This window comes from Micromys minutus, assembly GCF_963924665.1.
Source record: "Micromys minutus genome assembly, chromosome: 14".
In the NCBI taxonomy this organism is placed as follows: Eukaryota; Metazoa; Chordata; class Mammalia; order Rodentia; family Muridae; genus Micromys; species Micromys minutus.
The window spans coordinates 29344127-29367519 of NC_137983.1; the positions used below are offsets into that span (position 1 = coordinate 29344127).

The following is a 23393-nucleotide window of genomic DNA, read 5'->3' on the forward strand; positions in this document are numbered from 1 at the left end:
GTTGAGAAAGTGAAACATAAGCCCGATGGCTGATTAATTATGATGGAAGTTTAGTGTTTTACCATATATTAAAAAAATATAAAATTAGTAGATACTGTCTTTTCCCTACTAGGATAACTATACGTGATATATATCAATAAAAAAATCCACTTACACCTTACACCATGCAATATATACTTCTGTAATTTTATTTTTGCATATGAAATTAATTACACTAATAAAAATAAAATGGCTTCAAAGATTTTATGCGGGGGGATTCAAGGCAGGGTTTCTTTGTGTCACCCTAGCTGTCCTGAGATTTACTCCATAGACTAGGGTGGTCTCGAACTCAAGAGATTCACTTGCCTCTGCGTTCATGTCACCATACCTGGCTTCCCAAAATCTTAAAAAGCATGCAATGAAACATTGTACCAAAGAAGACACTACAGGGTGTAATCAAATAGGAATCAAATAAGAACAAGAAATATTCAAGTTCCTGGTGAACTTCTAGGGAGCACAGGTGATTCTTTTTTTCAGTCTGAGACTGCCCTGGAGGCTGAGGTTCAGAGCCAGAGCCTGCAAAGCTTTCCCACAATGGCTCAGCCCAAAGGATAAAGGATAAAAGGGCACACCCCTACCTTAGGATGTGAAATCTACAGAAGAGGAGCTGTGTTCTAGAACCATTCCCCAAAAAAGTCTCAGACAGCAAGACTGAGAACTGTTGCTCTACAGAGAACTTGCAAGTACCCTTAAAATGTAACAGAGAGAGAGCTGCGAGGGTGAGGGTGGGAGGGATGGAGAGGGGAAATGGGGGAAGGGAGAGAAGGGACTAAATATTTTACCTGGCACTTGCCGATATATTTTTGAGAAACTCTTCACTGATCCTCCAGTTAGCCACATTTCCTTTCACAAACCCAGCCACCATGACAAAGAGAAGGACCAGGACATTAATGGCTGTAAAAAATTTATTCACCCAAGCAGACTCTTTTACTCCAAAAGATAAAAGACCTGTGGAAAAAGAGAAGGCATCAGTGTGGGGTCTTTGCCCACAGAAAAGGCAATGCTACCCCTTTGCCAATACCTACACTGGATAGTATTGCATTCATATATTTACCTTACATTTCTACAATTGTGTCGCTAGCTGGGTAATGGGTCACGTTACTGAGAAGCAATGCCTTTGGGCACAGAACTGATTTGATGTCTGGAAGCATGCTGTATTGTGCTCACACTCAAGAGAGTCCACACTGTCTATGTAAGCCTGGTTAACTCTGGTTATTATTACTGTTGGAGGCACAGACAGAAGACTTACATTTGAAAGGCTGTCCTTAAAAGCTATTCCAGGGCTAATATAAAAAGTCCCATCATAAGTCTGCCATGTACCTTCTGACCATATCACCAGAAAATAATTCTTCTAAGGGACATGCCAATAAAAGGTTCTGTTAAATCTATTTTCACCTGAATACTTTTACTTTGTATTAGGAATATAAATATCCCATTCAGCTAGTTGGATGAAACTGAACAGTATAAAGAATAAAGATAATTCTGGTATCCCTGCAGAATTCGACGAACCCCCCACCTCCTGTTTCTGCACTAGCAAACTTATCATCAGGTTCAGCAGCTGCATGATATACTATGTGGAGATACTTTAATCCCTTATTTATAGACAATTAAGTCACCCTCGGTTTTATTTTATAAACAGCACTGACATCATTGTCATTTTATAAATATCCTTCTCATTTTATAACGTTTTCCTTGAAATAGTCCCCTATAAATTAAGAGTGTATGGGAGGATTCCTCCTCTGAAGCTCGGCGAATCCCATGGAAGATGAGGAGGAAGGATTGTAGGAGCCAGAGGGGTTGAGGACACCAGGAGAACATGGCCCACAGACCATCTAAAAAGGGGTCATAGAGGCTCACAGAGACTGAAGTAACAACCAGGGAGTCTGCACGGTTCTGCACAAGGTCCTCTGCATCTATGTTAGAGGTGTGTAGCTGGGTATGTTTGTGGCACTCCTAACAATGGGAGTCTTTGCCTGATCTTTGAACCCCTTTCCTCATACTGGGTCTCCTCAACCAGCCTTGATCTGAGGGTTTCTGCCTAGACTCACTGTGTCTTGTTATGCTGTGTTCAGTTGGCATCTCTAGGAAGCCTGCTCTTCTCTGAAGAGAAACACAAGAGCAGTAGATCTTGGGGAGAGGGGAGGTTGGGCTGGAAGGGACTAGGAGGAACGGAAGAAGGGGAAACTGCAGTCAGGATATACTGAAAACATACAGACAAACAAAACAGTGTGTGGATGTGCATGTGCAGATGTGTGCATATGTACGTGAGCATGCATATGGAGGTCAGAGGTTGATGTGGCTGTCTGCCTTGATTCTCTGAACTTCATCTTTGAGACAGTCTCCCACTGTAACGGGGGCTCCTCAGCTTGAGTAGGCTAGTTGTTCAACAGACTCTAGGGATCCAGAGGGCCACCTGCCTTGGTTTCCCCCATCCCCAGTGCTGGGGTTATTCATGTATATCACCATTACCAGTCTTTAGGTGAGTTCTGGGGATCCAGACTCACACCATCATGCTTGTAATGGCAGGGAATTTATCCATGAAGTCATCTTCCGAGCCCCAGGAGTGCATTTTCATACAAAGCAAAATTTGGCCTCATCTACGCTGCACAAGTTTTAAGTCTGAGTATTTTATACATACTGATTTTAAGAGGTATTTACATATTAATATTATTAGCCGTCTACCAGTCATTCACGGATTGTATTTTCCATCTCTACCCTTTTAAAAATTACTTCATTTTTTTCCCCCAGTGGTACGTATAGAGCCCAGGGCCTGTGTGTGTTAGGCAAATGCTAAAAATGAACTGGCCCTATCGATTGCTTTAATCTTAACACTTTGCTTATAAATATAAATTTTTGTTGGAATAGCCCTTATGTCCCTATTTTAGTATCTAGTTTTAATAACATTTCCCCAAACTTCGACCCTCAATATTCACTTTCCTTTCATTTTAAAAACTCTTCTGCTTACTGTCCTCTCTGCACCCACCTGACATACAACATGAATTATGCATCTTAGTTAAGCTTTTACTACGGGAGGAATGGTTGCTATGGGAACGCAGCAGGTCTGCTGGCCCCTCCACTGAATGCAGGTCACCTACTCTCCCAGAAGCAGAACTGTGCAAGCATAGATGAGAGCAGTTGAATTTCACTTGTCTGCAAGTGCACTTTTCCCTGTGACACACCAGCAAGTGTCCTAGTGGTACAAAGGAAGGCCGTGGGGTCAGCACAGCTTGGGATTCTGTAAGTGGCCATCGGGTTAGGCGCCCCCTGGTGCACAACTTCAGAAGGACAAAGCCGTGATTCCCTTAGGCTCCAAATATGCTGATATGGTCTCTACTCAAGTTTTTTTCCTCCACCAATAGATTAGCAATGCTACACACGCTCCCCTGGTAGCCCTAAAAAAACAAGTTTCAGCTAACATACGGCACTGCGGTTTGAGTGAATACTTATAGAATTTTAATTTGCAACCAGTCTAGGAACAAACTTCTAATGTAAGTTTAGAGAACATTTAAAGAGAAGACTGGAGGTCAGTGAGCAGAGGACGAAGACTCAGGCTACAGCCAGATTAAAGCGGAATATTTTAAGTTTAATGGGGTCATCCATAAATAAACATGTTAATATTAACTAGGCTGCTTATTATATATATCAGTATATATTATTTTACATATTAAAGTGTTATATATTATATATTATATGATATATGATGCTATATATAATAATGTTATTATTATATAATATTAACTAGAAATATGTGCATTAGATATCTGTATTAGAAAATGCCAGGTGAACCGAATGCTTCTTTTGTAAATAGATATTTATAGTGGATACATGGCAGGGAAACCCTATTTTTTTTTTTTCTAGAAATAATATGTTTGCTAATCACCCCGGTCTCAGGGTCAGGATGAAACAATACAATGGAATTCTACATTTTGTCTAATAGAAATGCCCTGCCTGGTTTTGATCATCTACAATTAACATTAAAAAAAATTGATGCTCTCAAAACAAAGATTGATGTCTTCATCCTATGATTTATGCATGAGTTTTCAGTCTTTCATACACGTGCATGCAATCCTCTTTGTGAAACATAGGAAAATGAAGCTTACAGCGATCCGACACTGTCCCTATAGGCACGGACACAAATGACCTCATTCACAGGAAGTGACAGTGAATGCATATGTCAGGTTTCCTTACCGGCCAGAAGTAATACAAGGCACACGGCAAAGAAGTCTGGATACTCCGCCAGACCAGTGTAATTCATTCTGAAGTATGTCTTGAAGAACTGGCCAATCTGTTTGTTAAGAAGTTCATCGAAGGTGCCACTCCATGCTCTTGCGACACTGGATGTACCTACCCAAAACAGAATGTTAAGAGAAAAGGTTGCAGGTAGAAAAACTAATGTAACATCTGTCTAGTCAGTTCCTGGAGAAACCTGGTTTAGTTCACCAACTGAAGATTTTAACCACACTATAAAACCAAATTAATATTGTAATTAAAATAAAATCACAAGGACTCTTTTTGAGTTAAGGTTCTGTTACGCAGCCAGGCAGACATCATACAGGTGTGTATCATCCTGATTGGCTACAGCAGCAATGAAATGCTCGCGTCGGGCAACTTTATTTGAAATAAAGAACTATTAAAGCCCTGGGGAGATGGCTCAGCAGTTAAAAGTTTGCTGCACTTGACAAGATGTCGGGTCAGTCTCTTAGGTAAGTAGCACTGGGCGGCACAGCCTGTAAGCCTAGCCTTAGAAGGCAGAGACTCTACCTCAGAGCAAGCTGGCCAGGACTATCTGGACTGTAACCACAGGGCTCAACGGAGAGATCCTGCCTCGAAGAATAAGGCAGACGAGCCACAGAGGAAGAGCTGTGACATTATTCTCTGACCTCCTCATGCACCCAGCATACATGTGAACACACACGCACATGCACATATGAGAACCATGAATTCAATGCGGAAGCAAAATCAGACTTTTGCGATGAATACGTGCTTTAGATATGACAAGGCGAGACAAGGAACAAATGATTTCCTCAGGACCAGCCGGCAGCTGAGAAGCCCAGGTTTACCCCAGGTTTATCCGAGGCCCTCTGGAGAGCTGTTTTCTTTTATGAAGCATACCTATGACATACGACAGGATGAGGTTCCAGCCAGTGATGAAGGCCCACAGCTCTCCGACCGTGACATACGTGTATAGATACGCAGATCCAGTCTTCGGTACTCGGGCCCCAAATTCAGCATAGCAAAGGCCGGCCATAACCGAGGCCAGGGCAGCGATGAGGAAAGACACCACAATACTCGGGCCAGAATCCGCTTTGGCGACTTCCCCAGCCAGGACATAAACCCCAGCGCCCAGAGTGCTTCCAACCCCCAGGGCGATGAGGTCCATGGTGGTTAAGCAGCGGCAGAGTTTGGAATCTTCAAGACTGTCCAGTGTGACAATTTTTCTCCGGATCAGACATCGCGCGAAAGTCAGCACTGCTCTGCAGGGAATCATGGTGAAGAGAACAACCTATAGGAGAGAGGAGAGGAGGGGTCTGAGGCCACGCCCCTCCCACTGGGCAAAGAAGGGCAGTGGGTCCCTTTATCTACTAGATACTTGGTTCAGAGTATCCAGGAGGGCTTAAGAATTTGATGGTGAGTTAATTTTTTACTTCTATGTATTTCATCAATATACATTAATAATCATCATCATCATCATCATCATCATCATCATCATCTCCATATTAATTCTAAGGAATATATATAACCTATGTTCAAAGGAAATACTGCAATTTAAACAGTCTGTTCAGTGTTATCCATAGGGATGTGTAATTCAGCAGATGGAAGGCAGGAGGGGTATAGTGTGCTGTGTCAGCCTGTGTAACTATAGACATTAAGTCCCGTCGGCTGTTCTTCATGGGCTGCACACCTGCACAATGATCTGCTGATGTGGGGTGCATTCCTTCCAACATCACCATACCCATCAACAGTAACACAAACTCAGGGCCTTAGGATAGCCGGGATCTAACTTCACTGTGGAATCAGGAATTCTGGTGATAGTAGGATAGGTACATACCCCCTTTCAACAAATGATTATTTTAATTGCTAAAACAGTGGCTTCTTTTGAAGAAGAAATACACATCAGATGAGACTGAGGATAATTAGACAAAGGAACCCTGAGGGTATTAACACTATGTACACACCTCTGCAAGGCTTTATCGAGGTTAAAGACACATTCGGATCTTCCATAGTACACACTCAACCCAAAGAATGGCAATTTTAAAGTACCTATACTTTGATGAACTACTTAATTCTTGCCAAAAAGCAGATTCCTTCTTCAGAAATCTGGAGATGTAACTTAAAAACAAACAAAACAAAACCTTCCTTAGTCCAGGCCATCAATTTGACAGAGTTCTGGGTCTAGTAAACCCTCACACCTGACGGTAATACCATCAGGTTAACACCAGGGGGAAGACATCCCCTGGCCCCCGTATGTATTGTTTGAAAATGTCTAACCTACACTGTAGCTTAGAGACAAAAGTCCCAGAAAAAGATCTTTCCATTACTGCCCTATGTCAAGGCCAATCTGTCAAGCTTAGTCCTTGCACTGTGACCACAGTGTCTCACAAAAAATACTACTGGAGGAACAAGAGGAGGCAGCCCTAGGGCCTGCAACCAATTAGCACCCAATTAGAACCCAATTAGAACCCAATTAGAACCCAGGCTTTTCTTTCTCCTTTCTCTGCCAGCTTTGTGGTCAGCCACATGCATTGTGCATTTCTGGACTGACAGAGAGAAGTCCAGTCACAACAGATAGAATGGGGATCTTGGCCTGCCCCCCTTCTCCCTTTTAGATTAGATATTTTGATTTTGTAATCTTCAGTTAATTACATAGCTACAGTTTTAACATTCCAAGACAACGTTTTAACAACAGATGAAACAAGGCAGCAAAGAAGAAAATACTACAGTGTGGATTATTGGTGGTAATCCTTTTTCACTTATCTTTGAGAGATGGTTTTCTGAAAACAAACTATTATCCAATAAGAAATGGTCACTGTGGAGCCTGAACTAGCCGACAACAACAGAACGGAGCCTTTGCTTTGAAAGCTAAACTCTCTTCTCCCGACAAACAGTCTCCTGCATATATTTCCCTAACAGCTCACCCTATCTTTTCTCCATATCAAGTTTTCTGATTTTCCCCTAAAGGAAGACAGGCGACCGGCAAAATCCAGATATGTAAAAGGGAAAGACCTAATTGAGGAGGTTAGAAATGAAGGACTCCGGTAGTAACCACAGGTTTTCTCCTCTTTTCAAGCACCAAATCGGTGTGGCCAGAAAGTTAAAGTAAAAAAGTACCATTTCAAAACTGCCCAAGGGCCAGCAACTCTCCCAAGGTTATACAACGGATGAACAGCTGATGCAGGGTTTCCGACCGTTCCTGAAGACAGCTGGTGGCTTGTCACCCGAGGGCACACTTACCTCCGTAAAAGCAAACACACAGCTGCGGTACAGATGCAGCGGTTTCACTGAAATAGATGAACGTGAGTTTTTTTTTTTTTTCAAAGTCGGTAGGTAACTTTGTTCCCCAGGACAAGGGAAGGCAGGATGGAGTAAAAAGTGAAGTAAAGAAAGCAAAGCTTTGGGCGCTGGGGTAACCACAGTAGCTGCCCAGTCAGCACTCCGCCCTGGCTTGGTCACAGCCTAGGCACCAAGCAGGCGTCCGGTTCTCTTCAGCCACGGCTGGCCAATAAATCATCCTGAATGCCACCACCTGTTCCCCTTTCCCAGGCTGCTAGTACCACTTTCTCTACATAAGCCACTGCAAACGTCGGAAGACGCCATTCCCCAAATGACTTCAAGCCCAGCTCGCAAATGCTACTCTCAAAACGCCAAAGATCTGTGGTGCTGATTACACGCCGGGTACTACTCCAGACGCCCTGTGTTTTATTGTCCCATGACTTTCTCAGTGTTCCTGTACAGATTAGGTCTATTGTTAGTTCCACTGCAGAGATGAACAAACTGAGGTACAGTCTGGTTAGTCAACATCACAGAAACAAGATGAAACCCACTTCATGCGACTCTGGGACTGTAGCTCTCAACCAGGGGTCCCGTGTCAGGGATCCTGCATGTCAGACGTTTACATCATGACTCATAGCAGTAGCAAAATGACAGTTGTGAAGTAGCAATGCGATGACTTTGTGGTTGGGGGGGGTCACCAGAGCATGAAGAACCGTATTAAAGGTTCACAGCATAAGGACGGCTGCGTAACAATAGTTCTGGAGCCTTTCTCTGCAGACAATGGCCAGCTGCTCCTCCATCACTACAGCACTGTCCCCCCGACCCCTAAGCAGACTCAGATGTCTCTAAAGAAAATGCCTGGGGCTCACAAGCCAATGGTTTATGCTGGAACAGAGTCTAGGGAGGTGACTGAATGTGCTCGCCTTGCGGAAGACATGGCCAGAGGGCGTCTGCCGCAGTATCTCTTCCCTCCAGCCCTGCTGAGCTTGCAGTGTGAGACTGTTTCTCTACTTTGTTTCATCGAACTCCCTGCTCTTCTAAGCTGTGCAGAGCTGTCTGGTCACTAAAACCAGAAGCTACCAATGACGGTCTGGTGGTGCTGCGGGGGTCCCTCTACCGCCTGCTTTCCATCAACCCTGGACTGTTTCTCTCTTCCCATGTGTAATTTACTTCCTGCTAATTCTTCTTCCTTCCCACATCAGGCTTCCAGCTGGAAGACCTCGAGGACATTCTTACTTTCCCAGTAAGGTATTCCGGAGCTTAATACCCATTAGGCCTGCCATTTGCATACATCCACTAACAGCTATGTTTGGTGTGGCCTTTTCAAGGAAGAAGGGATTTCACAGGTGTGGGTCTATACTACATTTCAGACGCTCAAAGCTCGAAATCTTTGGCTGTTGTCTGCTGACTGTTGCTACAGTCTGGTGATCTTCCGTGCAAGCTGTAATTTTGTGGTGGCCGGATGTCGTGGTGTCCAAATTGCCCCTCTGCAATAAGAAGGCTGAGACTGGGTGTAGTAGCACATTCCTGTGATGGTAGCTCTTAGGAGGCTGAGGTGGGAAGATCTCAAAGCCACATGATGACTCCTGGGCCAACCTGGGCTACATGGGGGAGGTGCTGCCTCAAACCAAACAGAACCAAAGTAAATCAAAACAGTAAAAAAAAAGCAAAACAAGGGGGCAGGGGCCATTTAGTATTGCTTTTTAAGGAAACTGTAAGAAAGTGACCATGATTGCTTTAAGAGCAATTCATATGACCTTATTGCCACATTTAATGCCCTGTCAATTCCAGGATGCCAAGGGAATTACAATGACCTGAAGGAGTCTGTGCTTTTAGCACCCTTTGAAGCAGCTAGTGCTCAGCAATCAAACCGAGCTTTATTTATTTCTGGGTCAGTCACCAAATTCTGGATTCCAGATGCTGGAGGTTCGGGACTGGAGAAGAGTGAAGGTCTTCTGTCTGAAGCCAGAGGACTGAGAAATGTTTTCAGACATGCTGGTTCCTCTATTCATTCTTCCCAGCAGCAAAACACCCCCTTTCAAAGCCGCACTTCCCCCAGAGTTACTTAACTTGTCTGGCTGCTAAAATTCTACCACTTTTGTCTCAGTGCTAGGCAAAAATTCCTCCCATCAAACTGTGGTGGGAAAGGAATGTAACAAGAATTCACACCCATTTTTAGCTCAAAAAAATGTAGCTGGATACCTAGTTTCGAGGTTTTGCTACAGTTATTTCTTGAAAAAAAATATAAAAAAAGGGTCACTGTTGACACTACATTTCCAGTTTTGAAAAGAATGCTCTGATTTGGCACTTTTTAAATTCCAGGAACAACGTATAAGCAGACACTGTTATCTCTGGCTTCTTGGGAAGATCCTTGAAACACTGCTATTGATTATGAGAACTTTGTAAGTTCACTTGGCTTCAGCTACTCCGGAATAAAACACTCCTATTGTGTGCTCAGAGGAAGCAAGGGAACTGAACCAGAACTACAAGTTAGATTAGAATATGCAAATAAAGGACAAGGTTAAAAATGAGCCCAACTTGAAACAACGGTGTTCTTAAACCACAAGCAGAGCAGTTTCGACACACATTTTAAAAGCAAAATTTGTCTTTCCAGATTTCTGTAAAGACTGAATTCAGCCTACCAACTGCTCAACACAACATTAAACCTTAGAAATTTCAAAAATTGAAACTTTTTACGTCTAAGTGGAAATCCTTTAAAGCCATTCTAGGGAGCACAGAAACAGAAACCAGAGACAGACAGGCAGACTGGTTATCACTGTGGCCCATGTGAAGGGAGGTCCTGCACTACAAGAATGCACAGCAGGGGGCACACTGGTCAGCCTCCAGCTGAGCTGGCAACAGTGAAGTTAAGAGACGGAGAAAAGAAAAAAAGGGGTAAGTGTGGGAGTAAATGTCTACAGTCCATGTCACCCTGAGAGAAGAGGACCAAGAGTTCAAGGCCAGCCTGGATCACATATGCAGACTGTCTCAAAGCCCAAATAAATGATAAATAAAGCAAGGCTGCCCACGGCATCGTCTCTAAAGCAAAAATATTAATGGGAAAACCATTTAGCAGTCTTCTAAGAATGAAGCAATATTCACAGTCCTCAAACTCATCTTGAAACTTTGATGAACTCATATCCTCTGCTGCTTCTGAAACTGGAAGTTAATATTTTATTCGAAGCAACCCTTTTCTTGGAAAAAGAATCTAAATTTTGCAAACTAGTAACAGTCATTTCTATAATAAACAATCAGAGAGAAATCTTAAAAGTTACTAATATATAAAATATTTACCAAAAGTTCCTCCATCCATTGATTAACTTTAAGAGAAATGGTTTACATTACTACATGATTTAAAATTTAAATTATCTCATAATCTAAAACCTACCTGATAATAATTCATCAACAGAATTTTTAAGGGAAGAGTAGGTTTTATAAAAATGTCTTGCAAATCAAAATGAGGGCTGGTGAGATGGCTCGGTGGGTAACCACGCCCATTCTGCAAGTTTGGAAACCTAGTTTGGATCCCCAGCAATCACATAAAACACTGGGCATGCTATGTAGGCCTCCAAGCACTAGGTGGGAGGAGAGAGAAAGGTGACCCCAGAGCTTGCTGGCTTGCTACATGGCCCAGAGAGCTTCCAGTTCACTGAGAAAGTTACTCTTAAGGCCATAAGACAGTGAGAGATGAAGACACCTGTTATCCAGCTACGGTTGCACCTACATGCACCCAAGTGTGCAACACACACACACACACATCATGCTCATACACATTCATACCACAAATGCACAAAAAGTATTCAACACCCAACATAAAGTATCTTAAAGCCAGCAATTCCATTATAAACACATTTATAGTGTATTTATAGTGTTCAGTTAAGAAGAAAGTAAAAAAGTTAAGAACTTTCTTCGACTCCCAAACTTTGCTGCTGTTTTACAAAACACTATTGATTTGGTTTTCGGTGGCTTTAGCACTAACATGCTGAGGGGGGTTGGGTGGGGGGAACCAACACTGCTGTTTCTTGACAGAAGTAAGAAAAACTTGAGGCCATGCCCTACAAAGGTTTGTAAATGAATTATTCTAAGAAAGCAGAAATTAGTTTCCATAATTTTAAGAATGCTTGGATATCTATTCAACTCTATATACATAAGAGCACTGATCTGAGAATTATGAAACATTACTAGTGAGCTTTAATTGTGATGCTTTGAATCTTATTTACCCTGGGTTTCCAGGTCCCTCCTCTGTGCTCTTTTTGCAGCTTACCCTGTACCTTGAGTTCTGCTGCTCTTCACGTGAATGCTGTGGTCTGACCTGCCCACAAACCATCCCCGGAACATTTGCTTTCTCGCCCACACACGTGAAGAGAGATATCGACCTGTGTGTTCCTAGCTGCTCTTGGCTTGTCTCCTGGCCCTCTCTTTGTCTCCATGACAGGGTGTCTGAGCCACTGAAGTCAGTAAGACATTTCTCTGCCTTCTCTACCAGCTCCAGACGCCTTTAAGAAAAGTCAGAAGTCTAAAGAATGAGTACCTTTAGGTTACCTACCTACCAAGAGGGCTGGGAGAAAGAGACAATTTGAGAATAGGAATCTCACCCGGATCCTCCAAGAGATGTGGTGAAGGCCGAAATTCCTCTTAAATATATTTGGGAAAATGTGCTGTTGTATTTGCTATGTGCTCTCTGGCCCCTTCCTCCACAAAGAAGCTAACACTGGTATGAAAATGTACATCTTCACATGCCATTGTTTCTACGTAAGACATAACAGGCTTAACATCAATTTATTGCAGTGAATCTCTATAATCAAGCTTGACAGAATGAGGTCAGCAGCTGAAGTAACAGCCAGGGAAGGGCAGAGAGAGATGTACCAAAGACTTGAGCTAAGATTACTACAGTGTCCCCGAAAAGACACTAGGCGTTAAGAGGGGTATCTAAATAATGCAGCCAAGATTTTCAAACGAATTCAGGTACTTGATCATTCTTCAATGGTACTAGTTTTCTATCTTAAAGGACATAGAAATCGTAACGCCATCTTTAGAACTTTGTGGACACTTCCTGTGTAGGACCTGTAAGGAAACAGCTGCCTCTTCACCTCACCTTGTTGGGACATTTATTCGCTCCCACTACCACATGGAGCCTTCTTCATCTTTGGCCCCTAAGAAGGGCTGGATATGAAGGCATGTTTTCCTGTACAGTGCTCACTGCTAGAAAACCTTTTACCTCCTGAATGTATTCCTTCGCTTCTGTCCCTGGGCTTCACTCTGTCCTAACAATACAGATAAATCTCATTCAAATAAATCAAAATGGCTACCGCCCAAACACTTCCTCAGGTACACACATTCATTCAAGTCCGGCAAACACACCGAGAACCCCTGACAGAAGGCAGGACACACCCCACAAGGCGGAGAGCTCCAGACACAGCTGAGCACACAGTCTCATTTTGTTTACAGTCCACTTCCACCGTGCATACCTCTATCAATTTGCTGTTTTTAATAACCATCCTGACCTAAGAAACAGGGTGTACAGGATTTGGATCTGCTCCTATCTCCTTAGCCCATCGTCTGCTTCCTCCCCTTTGCCTTGAGTAATACTGGGTATCCTTTCAACTTCCTCAGAACTCATAGTCTGGGGCTTTATGCTTGTGTGTTTCTTCTTGGAAAACTATGTTTTCCTTTTTATCTGGACAGGACCCTTTCCACTGAATCAGGTCCCTCCTGCTCACCCAGCGGTTGCTTGCTGTTGTTTTCTTTCGCTTTTTCCTTTTCTTTCTTGGTGCTTGGGATCCAAGCTACAACCTCACACGTTGTCAAAAGCATCCACAGCACACCCCTAGCTTACTCTGTACTTTATGTTACTTCAGTCTCTGTAATGATCATCGGCAACCACTTGGATGAACACGTTTTACTCCTTATTACAGGCTGAGTTGTGTTTCTCAAACATCTGTGAAGTTCCGGCCTCCAGGATCTGGTTTGGTGACGTTGTGGCTAGAAGGACTTTGTCAGCTTTAAGTCCATTAGGGCAAGCCCTCGTGCTCACATACAAAGAGGAAACTGCCACATGACACACAGGAAAAGACCATGTGGTAAGAGGCACAAGTCAGAGATCCATCTCGGAACCAAGGACTAGCAAAGGTTAAGGACCACCCACCGTAAGAGGAGAGGAAAATTCGAAGACAACCGTCCCTCAGAGTCCCGGAGAACTGTGCCCCAGATGACGTTCTGATTTTTGGACTTGTGACCTCAGAAGTGTGACACAGTTCATTTCTGGTATGTCACCTGATCTGATACCTTTGCAGAGCAAGCTCTAAAAATCAACACATTCATATAGGCTGTTAAGTTTCTTGAAACAACAGCCTATATTTTACTTTTTGTTGTATTTCTTGTGCCCCCCTTAGAGATTCTTAAATATTGACAGGTATCCATTGGCTCAACAAAAAAAGTGACTAATTTATACCGGGCTTGAAGTCAACCGAAACACACATGACTTTTTTTTTTTTTTTTTTTTATCAAAGATATCTATATGAGTGGCCGCCTCAGTTCCAGTGTCTTACCATACATACCATTTCAAAACCCAGACTCAGCATTTGCAGGGCTGTTGTCATACAGGCCCGACAGTCAAGTTATTAAATACCTTGCCTATCTTTGGGTCACTGCCATTTTTTGACAAGTTTGTTTTTCATCTTTAAATAAGTTATATTAAAAAGGTTTAGCCTGACAAAGGCAAGAGCTTTTGTATTGTGTCATATCACCAAGAATGTCCCTCCAATGGGAAACTGACCTTCTGACAAAACTCTGGGAACACCATATGGCTAACACCTAATCTATAATTTTCTCTAGTCTATTTCTTGCCCTATATAACCCAGGTTGCCACAATAAAAAGTTAAAAAGCTTTGCAAAGTCCTGACATATTATTTTGGCCTTCCCACTGCTTTTTATTAAGATAGGATCTCGTTCTATATTGTATCTGAGGACAGCCTACAACCTATGATCTTCCAAGCTCACCTCCTGAATGCTGGAATCACAGCTATGCACCACTGCATACAGCATACATTATAATCACAGCTATGCACCACTGCATACAGCATACATTATAATCACAGCTATGCACCAGTGCATACAGCATACATTATAATCACAGCTATGCATCACTGCATACAGCATACACTATCTCTTTACTTCTTATACCCACGGGTCTAAAAACCACACCAAAAGCAGCCGTGGAGCTTGTGATGCATAACTTGCTCACGGTGAGCTCATGCTGCCTTCTGGGAATCTGGTCCTTTTCCAAGCACATGCTAGACGTCTCTGACCCTTTACTGGTGAACAGTGTGCAAGTGTCTGGCCTGTGGTTCCCAGTGGTCTCTAGTTTACAATAAGGGTAACTGGTCTTTCTCTTTGTCTGCCCCCTTCTACTGCAGGGCGTTAAAGTTACAGAGGTCATGTAGTACCCATTCCTACAAGTTCTTCTAACACCTTAAAGTATAACTCACCTGGACCCGACGTCATGAAGCAGGCTTCAGTGGTCCTGTTCTCTCCACCTCTGGCTTTAGGTCCCCCCTGGGCTATGAACTCTATTCTAGTCAGACTGCATTGCTGCACAGACCTCCTCAAAGGGGCATTTCAGTGGTTGTCTTTTCTCACTCACCCATTGCTTCCATTCCGGGTCCTTCCATTCTCGATCATTTCTACGGTGAACTATTCCATAGAACTTCGATTCTAATATTTTGCTGCTGTTTTTCAAAAATTCACACTACTTTCTTGATTCTTGCAAATTTTAGTGTTAAACTGCTCAAATGAATTCTCGAGGCAGCCACGGTTGTTCTCTCGGGTATCTAGCTACCTGTCTTGTTTCCCTTCAGACCGAGGAGTTGTTATCCTATTCTTAAACAACATTATTATTTAAGATGACACTCTATGAAGTCATAGTCATGTTTTCTCTGAGTACTTAAAAAAACTGCTTTGAAAAGATTTGGGGGTGGTACATTAGCTAGTCATTACAGAATGTTATCAGGTAAAAGCAAAACATTTCCCTGCCACTAAGAGACATTTTATGAATATTACCAAAAAGTACTTACCGCAAACTATACTTCTCAAACTCTCACTGGTGAGTTCTGTTGCTCTTTACTGTGTCAACAAAGAGCACGTTTGTTTAAGAATCTTTCAAAGGAGGCTTAAAAACAAACAAAAAGCCCTGCTCACAGGACTGTTTTTGTTAGCAAACAGCAAAAAATGATATTTCGACATCTGCAGCTCTAGAACCTTCCAGTTGCTTAATGTCCCTGAGTGGAAATCTGTCTACAGCCCATTGCTAAGGGGACAGACAGGGCTCTACCTTGATCATTCAAAAGTAAACAGATGATTGTCGAATTAAGAGCTGAGCAAACAAATCTTTCCGGATTGACCTGTGCCTCTTTTACTTCCCACGTCCCACGCTGTTATCCACAGTGCCCCACTGTCCGGACATCCTTCTGTGGATGCACATACAGTTCATGGAGAGACAAGAAGAAAATTCAGCAAACACTAATAGTTACAACTAAAACTTTCAGGCACCTTTTTGTGTTATGTTCTGGGCTTGAGTTTGCCTGTTCTTATTGTACGGACTTCAGATGGACAGCATAGTGCTTTCACTTCTTCACACTGGAATGGATGCTTTAGTTATCAAGGCCAATCAAATTAACAGACCCACCAGATCAGTTGCCCCTTTAAAAAGTAAGTCTTTTATAATTGTTTTTCTCCAAACAAAACACCCACAATGAAAACTATCCCTCTTCTAGTGATGTAAATTAACATCCTAGCACACGTCAGACATGAGCAGAGTCACCTTACAGAGTCAAAGTAAACCTGATGAGCTGAAAGGACAGTCTTAAAATCAGTCAACACAGAGAAAACAAAGGACAATATTCCACATCCATCTTTATCTACATGCTGGGACAAAGCTGACTCTGGGTCACCCTTGACTGTTGTCCCAATCAATACTTTTTGGTAATTTCCTCACTTCTGAATGGCGAAAGGGGACAGTGGGGGGACAGACTGTTTTATTTTGTTCTGACCCTTTACAGAGGTGACAATAACAAAGCTCTTCACCCAGGGGCCACTCATGGGAAACTAAACATTGAAAAAGCTAACAATATTCAGATGGCATTCTATTAGCGTGCACGCTCAGTTGGTCTAACAAGTGACCAAAACAGCTCCTAAAAGCAGTGCCCAATGTGGACACAGCGTGGGATTGAGGGTGAGATAGATTTCCAGTGCTGATACCTGCTTTTCTGACTGGCCAAAGGAAGGTAACACAGTTCTTATCAGGCTGCTGTAAAGATTCACTGAGACACACTTGTTAAGTGCCCCCTGCAAACCAGGCACTCCATGGATGGTGGGTGGTTCAGGGGAAACATACACCAAGGATAGGTGTTTAGAATGTTTTATCTTGGAACACCAAAATTACTCCATTTGTATGAGCTGCCTAGTTTTATTTAGAAAGAGTATAGTTATGTAGAAATTGAGATTTCTGATGAAACAGAGCTGATAACCCTTAAGGGATAAAATTAAGGCCCAAGGATTTCCCACCAACCCCCACTACCATCCCTCTCCCTTCTCTGATGACAGCCTATGAGATAGTTCAAGAGCCATTCTTCCCAGCAGACCTCTATCTGGGGAGTTCTAAGGAACGTCCAAAGGTATTGCAGGGGCCCTGGAGCAGAGCAAAGGGACACACTGTGATTTCCTCTAGATCACCTCTTCTATCCCTGAAAGACCTTTGATGGCCATCGGCATCTTCTTTGGCCAAGGTAATTTAGTACCAGCTAAGGATCACTTATCTGATGAGCTTGACACCAGTAGTGTCTCACATTTGAGAAATTTGGGGATTTTGGAATGTTTATGGACTTCTACCCCTCTAGCATGTATACCTGAAATCTGCAAATTTTGAGCTCAATACATTTTGGATTGAGAGGATTTGGGATTTCAGAGTTTGGGATTACGAATGGTCAACATGTATGTCAAATATTAAGAGGTAAGATCTCAGAGGCCACATCTTACAAATCGTTTGTGCTTGTTGGATATCACAGGTATAAGGCCACCTTTCCCAAATCCCAAGTGCATGTAGGAAGCGTACATAGACTATTGATGCTTGGCAACTAAGTGGGCAGCCGGTTTCCAGAGCTGGGGTGGGATGGCTACTCAGGAGACTGCTGACAAACCTCAGCTCAATTCAGAGTCAATGAAAGAGCAGCTTAGTGACATTCAGCAAAAGGCAATGGAAGGCCCACAAGGAGGGGAGGGAACAAGGGAGGGAGAGGGGGACTTGGGAGAGAGTGTGACTATGAGTCAGGCAGAAACAGAACAGTGGGTGTGTAGCTAATAAGGAGTCAGATGCCCGAAAGCGCAAGGCCAGAGGGCAGAAACCAGAGCGCTGGTCCCCAGCAGGAGAACAGGGTGGCCATGGTCCCTAGCACTTTTGTGTACCTCAGCAAGATTCATAGCCTGTATTCTTCATGAATGCAAATCTTCTTGGGAGGAAAGCCTGCTCAGTTCAGGGCTTCAGCTTTCTCCCAGATTCAATTAAGCAAATTATGGGCTTACAACCAACATTTTCCAAGCACGCACGAAACAAACCAGGACATGGTAAAATACACCAGCGGCATATAAAAGTAACCCGTCTAAAATGTCGGATAATGGGAGCTCACGGTTGAGTGTAAAAACGTAAAAGATCAAACTACTGTTTAAAAATACGGATCAAAGCAGAAAAGTAGCCAAGAAGATTAAATTAAAAAAAAAAAAGATCCAAACAGGCCTCTTGAAAGATATAATCAGAGAAATTAAAGACTCGGTGAGTGGGCTGAGGGGCATAGTAGATCTGGACATCTGAATCCAGAGAGCACCAGAGTTCAGGTGTCCTACATTTGCTACTGCCTGAACAATGTAGAGTAAACTGCCGCTCTCAGCATTAAAAGAAATGGAACTTGCTGCAAGTTAATTCACACAGGTGGAAAGGAGAAATGGAACAATGAATAGACACCCAAGGACCAAACATGAAGGAAACATGACACACAAAAGTGACCAGACATCTGAAAGTACCAAAACATACTAAATGTGACTGGAAAACTTTCCCATTAACAACAGTGATTATCCTCTGGATTCTTAATTTTCCGGTTATATGTGTAATCATTGATTCATCACATTAAAAAAAAAAGAACCATGAAAATTTTGGAGGTAGGTGGAAAAGGATCAGTCAATGATATAACCATACGCATGAAGGCAAAACAACCGGGCACATGACAATACCCAGAGAAGGAAAAAAACATAATTAGAACAACAGTAGCTTATGAGATACAGTAAATTCTAAGGCTAAAAGATTCATTATAGAATAGAATAAGTTCAACTTATTAGGGCTAAATTATTCTAAAAATGTATGCATGTGTCCATTTTGTGGCTATAACAAAATGCTTGAAGCTGGGTACTTTCCTCATGAAGGTATTAACTTAATTAACAGGAGATTCAGGAGCACTGTCTTGGCTTCATCGTGAATGGCATCACGTGGGGAACATGAGGAGAGATTGCATGGCAAAATAAGCCATGATGCAGAGAGAGGCCATTTTCACACTCTTAGTATCAACAACATTCTTGTGAGAACCAATTTAGAACTGACAAGAACGACCTTAATCCCCTCAGAGGGTCGTGACTCCAATGGCATAACCAGCTCCAGCCTGGCACCACTCTTTTTTTTAAATTTAAAATTATTTCTATTAATTCATGCCTTTAATCCCAGCACTTGAGAGGTAGAAGCAGATGGATCTGAGTTCAAGGCCAGCCTGGTCTGCAGTGTTAATTCTAGGAGAGATAGAGCCATACAGAGAAACCCTGTCTCAAAAAAAATATATTAATTCATACATATTGTTTCTTCTGTGTTTTGTTTATTTGTTTGTTTTTTATTTTATTTTATTTTATTTTTTTGAGAAAGAGTCTCTGGCTATCCTAAACTTACTATGTAGGCCAGACTGGCCTCAAACTCCAAGAGATCCAACTGCCTCTGCCCTCCAAGTGCTAGGATTAAAGGTATGGGACACTCACTATGCATTGGTATTTTTTTCTTATGCACGTGTGCCTCTGTGTGTGTGCCTGCCTATGTGTGTATCTTTGAGTGTTCACTCATACATTTGTATGCAAGTGTGGAGGTCAGAAGACAACCTTAGGCAGTCTGCCCACTTCAAGGCAGGGTCTCTCACTGGCCTGGGGACCACAAATTAAGCTATACTAATGGCTGATAAACATCCGGACTCACTGGTCTTTATCTCTTCATCTGGCATCACTCTTAAATGGCCTGTAGCCTCTCAACTTTGCCACACCGAGGGCCAAGCTTCTCCCACAGAACCTTATGTTGAAGAGTCACATCTAACAAAAAAATACTAGTAAAAACAGCTCCAACATACACGAAATGAAAATAAAGAACCACAGACAAACTGACAAATGTGTGTTCATCTGGACAGGCGTCGACTTTCTTTAGTTACTGATGTTAAAAATAAGGGTTGAAAAATCCCTAACACACACAAGGCAGTCGATACTACAAATGATGCGGACAGTTCGGTTGATTAGATCCATTTCTAAACTGCCATTGTCCTGGGCACTGAGGAAAGAACAGGACTGTCTTAGGGTTTTACTGCTGTGAATAGACACCATGACCAAGGCAACTCTTATAAAGGACAACAATTAATTGGGGCTGGCTTACAGTCTACTATCAGACCATTATCATCATGGTGGGAGCATGCCACATCCAGACAGACATGGTGCAGGAGGAACTGAGAGTTTTTCCCCTTTTGTTCTGAAGGCAGCTAGGAGAAGATTGGCTTCTAGCTGGCTAGAATGAGGGTCTTAAAGCCCATGCTCACAATGACACTTTGCCTCCAACAAGGCCACACCTACTCCAAAAGCCCACACCTCCTAATAGTGCTACTCTCTGGCCATGCATATACAAACCACCACAATGAATAAAGCCAAGCCTTTACCCTTGTGGAAATAAAACTGCAACGGTGGACAGAAACAATAAACAAATGTACAAACCAAAATTTTCTGACGTATCATCTGGAACTAGAGAATCCACACACATCTCAAGCCCAGAATAGACATCTAAAAAACTTACACGACTTTGAAGCTGGAAAGGAAATTATTTACCAGACAACTCTGACAATGGCCAATAGCCCATTAGTTACTTTACTTACAAATTTGCTTTAAAACCCAAACATTTGTAAGCTTATATATTAAAAAAAACTTCAGAATACAGACCTAAAAAGATTCCTCCCATCTTTCAAATGTTCTGCTTTTATACAAAAATAACTCAATATAAACTCCTAGAAACGATGTCCTGAGTGTCTTAATACCTTCATCCAAGAGTCTGCCAATACATTCTGGTCTTAACGTTCACTATCTTAAAAACTCTCCTATATTGAAAACTGAAACCTCTTTTTTTCTGTCTTCATTTTTTAACCACAAAGTCTTTGTGTTAGAATCATGGTTCAATATCAATGTCAGAAAACCCAGAAAGCAGCGATTTGAATGAGGGATTCATCTCACTGTCATGCTAGAAAGGTCCTGAAGCCATGTGCTGGTTCTACAGGCCAGAGACATGAGCCCCTTACAGCTTGCCTGTTAGCTCACTATCCCGCCTCCAATTAAACTCGTTATCTGAAGAGGTCTTTAAACTCCAGCCCTTGTATCTGAATTCCCATCAGTTTGACATTGAGAAGCACCCCCCCCAGACGTCACAAAGGCGTCTTACATGACATCAGCTAGAATAGTCCACATGCAGCAGTACCCTTGGAGGGTACAGAGACTCCACTCTTTTCTTCAGGTTTTCCTGAAACACGCCTGAGTTAAAACAGGGAATCAGACAGTGGGGACAAGCAGAACTCTATTACATCACCCAAGGTAACATAATAAAATATAATAAACATTCTACCCAATCTCTCTTCTCAGCCTAGGTAGTATGGCCAAGGCCACATGACTGTACAAGCCCCAAGCCACTTTTTCCTATCTATCTATATATCTAATCTCTGTCTGTCTGTCCGCCCACCAGTCCATCCATCCATCTATCCAAGATAGTTTCCAGATTATAAACCAGATGATTTCCTTCCCTGTTTGAAGTTGAGTTTCTACAGCCACTACAGTCATTCATACATCCCCACAGATTTGTAAGTCTTTGTAATCTCCATTTAAATATAACTGGTTGATAGTATTTGTGCACACCACGAAGAGGGGAGCACTGGGCGGGGTTGGCTCTCTCCTTCTGCCAAGTGGACTGAGCAGTCTCACTGGCCCCTCTGGTCTCAGTTTAAAACCCATGCCAAACAATTCCTTAAGCTTTGCCTGTGTGCAACACTCCACCAGTGAGAGGTACAGAACTGAACACTTCAAACAGGAAAATGAAAGCAGCCTGCCTCCACATTTGAGTTTGAGTTCCTCCTTGTATGACTAGCTGCGTGGCTGGAACATCATTCTGGGCATGGACACAAGAGCTGGGTTTTCTTGAATTTTCCTCCTGAGCCAAGCATATCCCAGCACCCCAGGCTAATGAGAGAGTGGCTGCCAGAAAGCAGAAAGAAGGCCAGAGCCCAGAGTCCAACTCCTCATGAAGAACCCCTTTCTGGGGCTACTGGCTCAGCATGAGCCAAGTCCTGGTATGGCTGTCTTCACTGTGAGCTCTGACTAGGGGAGTTTCTGAGGCAGCACACGGATGGTAAACAGCAGCTAATGTGGGTGGAAGGGCATATTCTACCAATGTACATAGGCGTGTCAATCAAACCACCAGCATAGAAATGCAGCCCGAAAGGGCTATCAGCACCCTGCCAAATTAATCTGATGTCCATGTTTACAGCCACACACTCTGTTCCCTTACCATGAATCACAAAGAACAAGCACGGGGCATTTACAAGCTTTTTTTTTTTTTTTTTTTTTTTTTTCTGGTTTGTTTATGTGGGAAAAACATAAAGTACACCAAACATTGCCTAACCCCTACAAGCATTTCCCTCCATTTTCTTCTGAAGCATAAATACTTCTTTGTCCTCTTTCTATCAAAATATACACGTTCATATTTTAAGTGCATTTCTTTTTAAAAGGCAACTATCCTAAAAAGGCTCAAGGGGAAAAGGAGGAAGAGACCAGCATCAGTAAAAGAACTGCAGTTGCCCTGAATATGTTATCTTAATCAATAATCTCAACAATCCTAGGAGCAAATATCGTTATGGTACTGCATGTTTCCTTTCAAAATAAAAATCTAAAAAAATGCTCAGCCTGACACAGGTTTGCAAAAGGTCATTTCAACCTCAAATATTTCAGCTTTGCAGCAACTTGTACCTTGGGGCACACAGCCTGACGTACAGGTTTTATTTATTTATTTATTTATTTATTGATACTCTAAGAATGCTATAGAGCACTTCTGAAGTCACAGAGCAACAGCACAGCATCAAGGCAGCTATATATAAATATGTATCAAATAATAAGTAACGACATAAATATAAATACAGGTCTTCTTTATTAAAGATGAAGAGATTTATACATAGGAAAATACCATTAATGCTGCTCCAGGGTACCTCCGGCACCGCAGCCTTTTGATCTGGGGTTCTGAGCTCCCAGAACCTCCGGTTGTGCACTGATGTGATTCAGACACCCAGGTAAGCACCACACGTAAGCATGTGCAGCATCCACAGTCTCACCTATGCTGTATGTCAGGGATCAGCCTCACTCAGGGTTAAGTCAGTTAATACCCATCTCCTCCTCTGTCTTTCCCTTTTTCTTCTTCCCTCTGTATTCCTCAAACCTGAATTTCTCCATGACGCTTTCTTGGTGATCCGAAGAGGTGGCCAGCAGTACCCAAAAGG

The 23393-nt window shown here is 42.6% G+C and overlaps 1 protein-coding gene across 5 annotated transcripts in view; it reads right to left on the reverse strand.

Moving 5' to 3' along the window:
- SLC7A2 (solute carrier family 7 member 2) overlaps positions 1-23393 on the reverse strand; it is a 55993-nt gene that overhangs the window by 18326 nt on the left and 14274 nt on the right. For 2 of the 5 annotated variants that reach the window (XM_080928771.1, XM_080928773.1), the window contains exons 2-4: positions 5152-5542; positions 4228-4383; positions 822-987 (exon numbers count right to left, since the gene is read on the reverse strand). In XM_080928771.1, coding sequence (XP_080784897.1) covers positions 822-987; positions 4228-4383; positions 5152-5527 — 698 coding nt within the window. In that variant the 5' untranslated portion in view covers positions 5528-5542. Of the gene's footprint in view, positions 1-821; positions 988-4227; positions 4384-5151; positions 5543-7368; positions 7459-7491; positions 7693-23393 lie in introns of those variants that run through there. The other 3 variants (XM_080928772.1, XM_080928774.1, XM_080928770.1) reach the window with 3 other exon arrangements.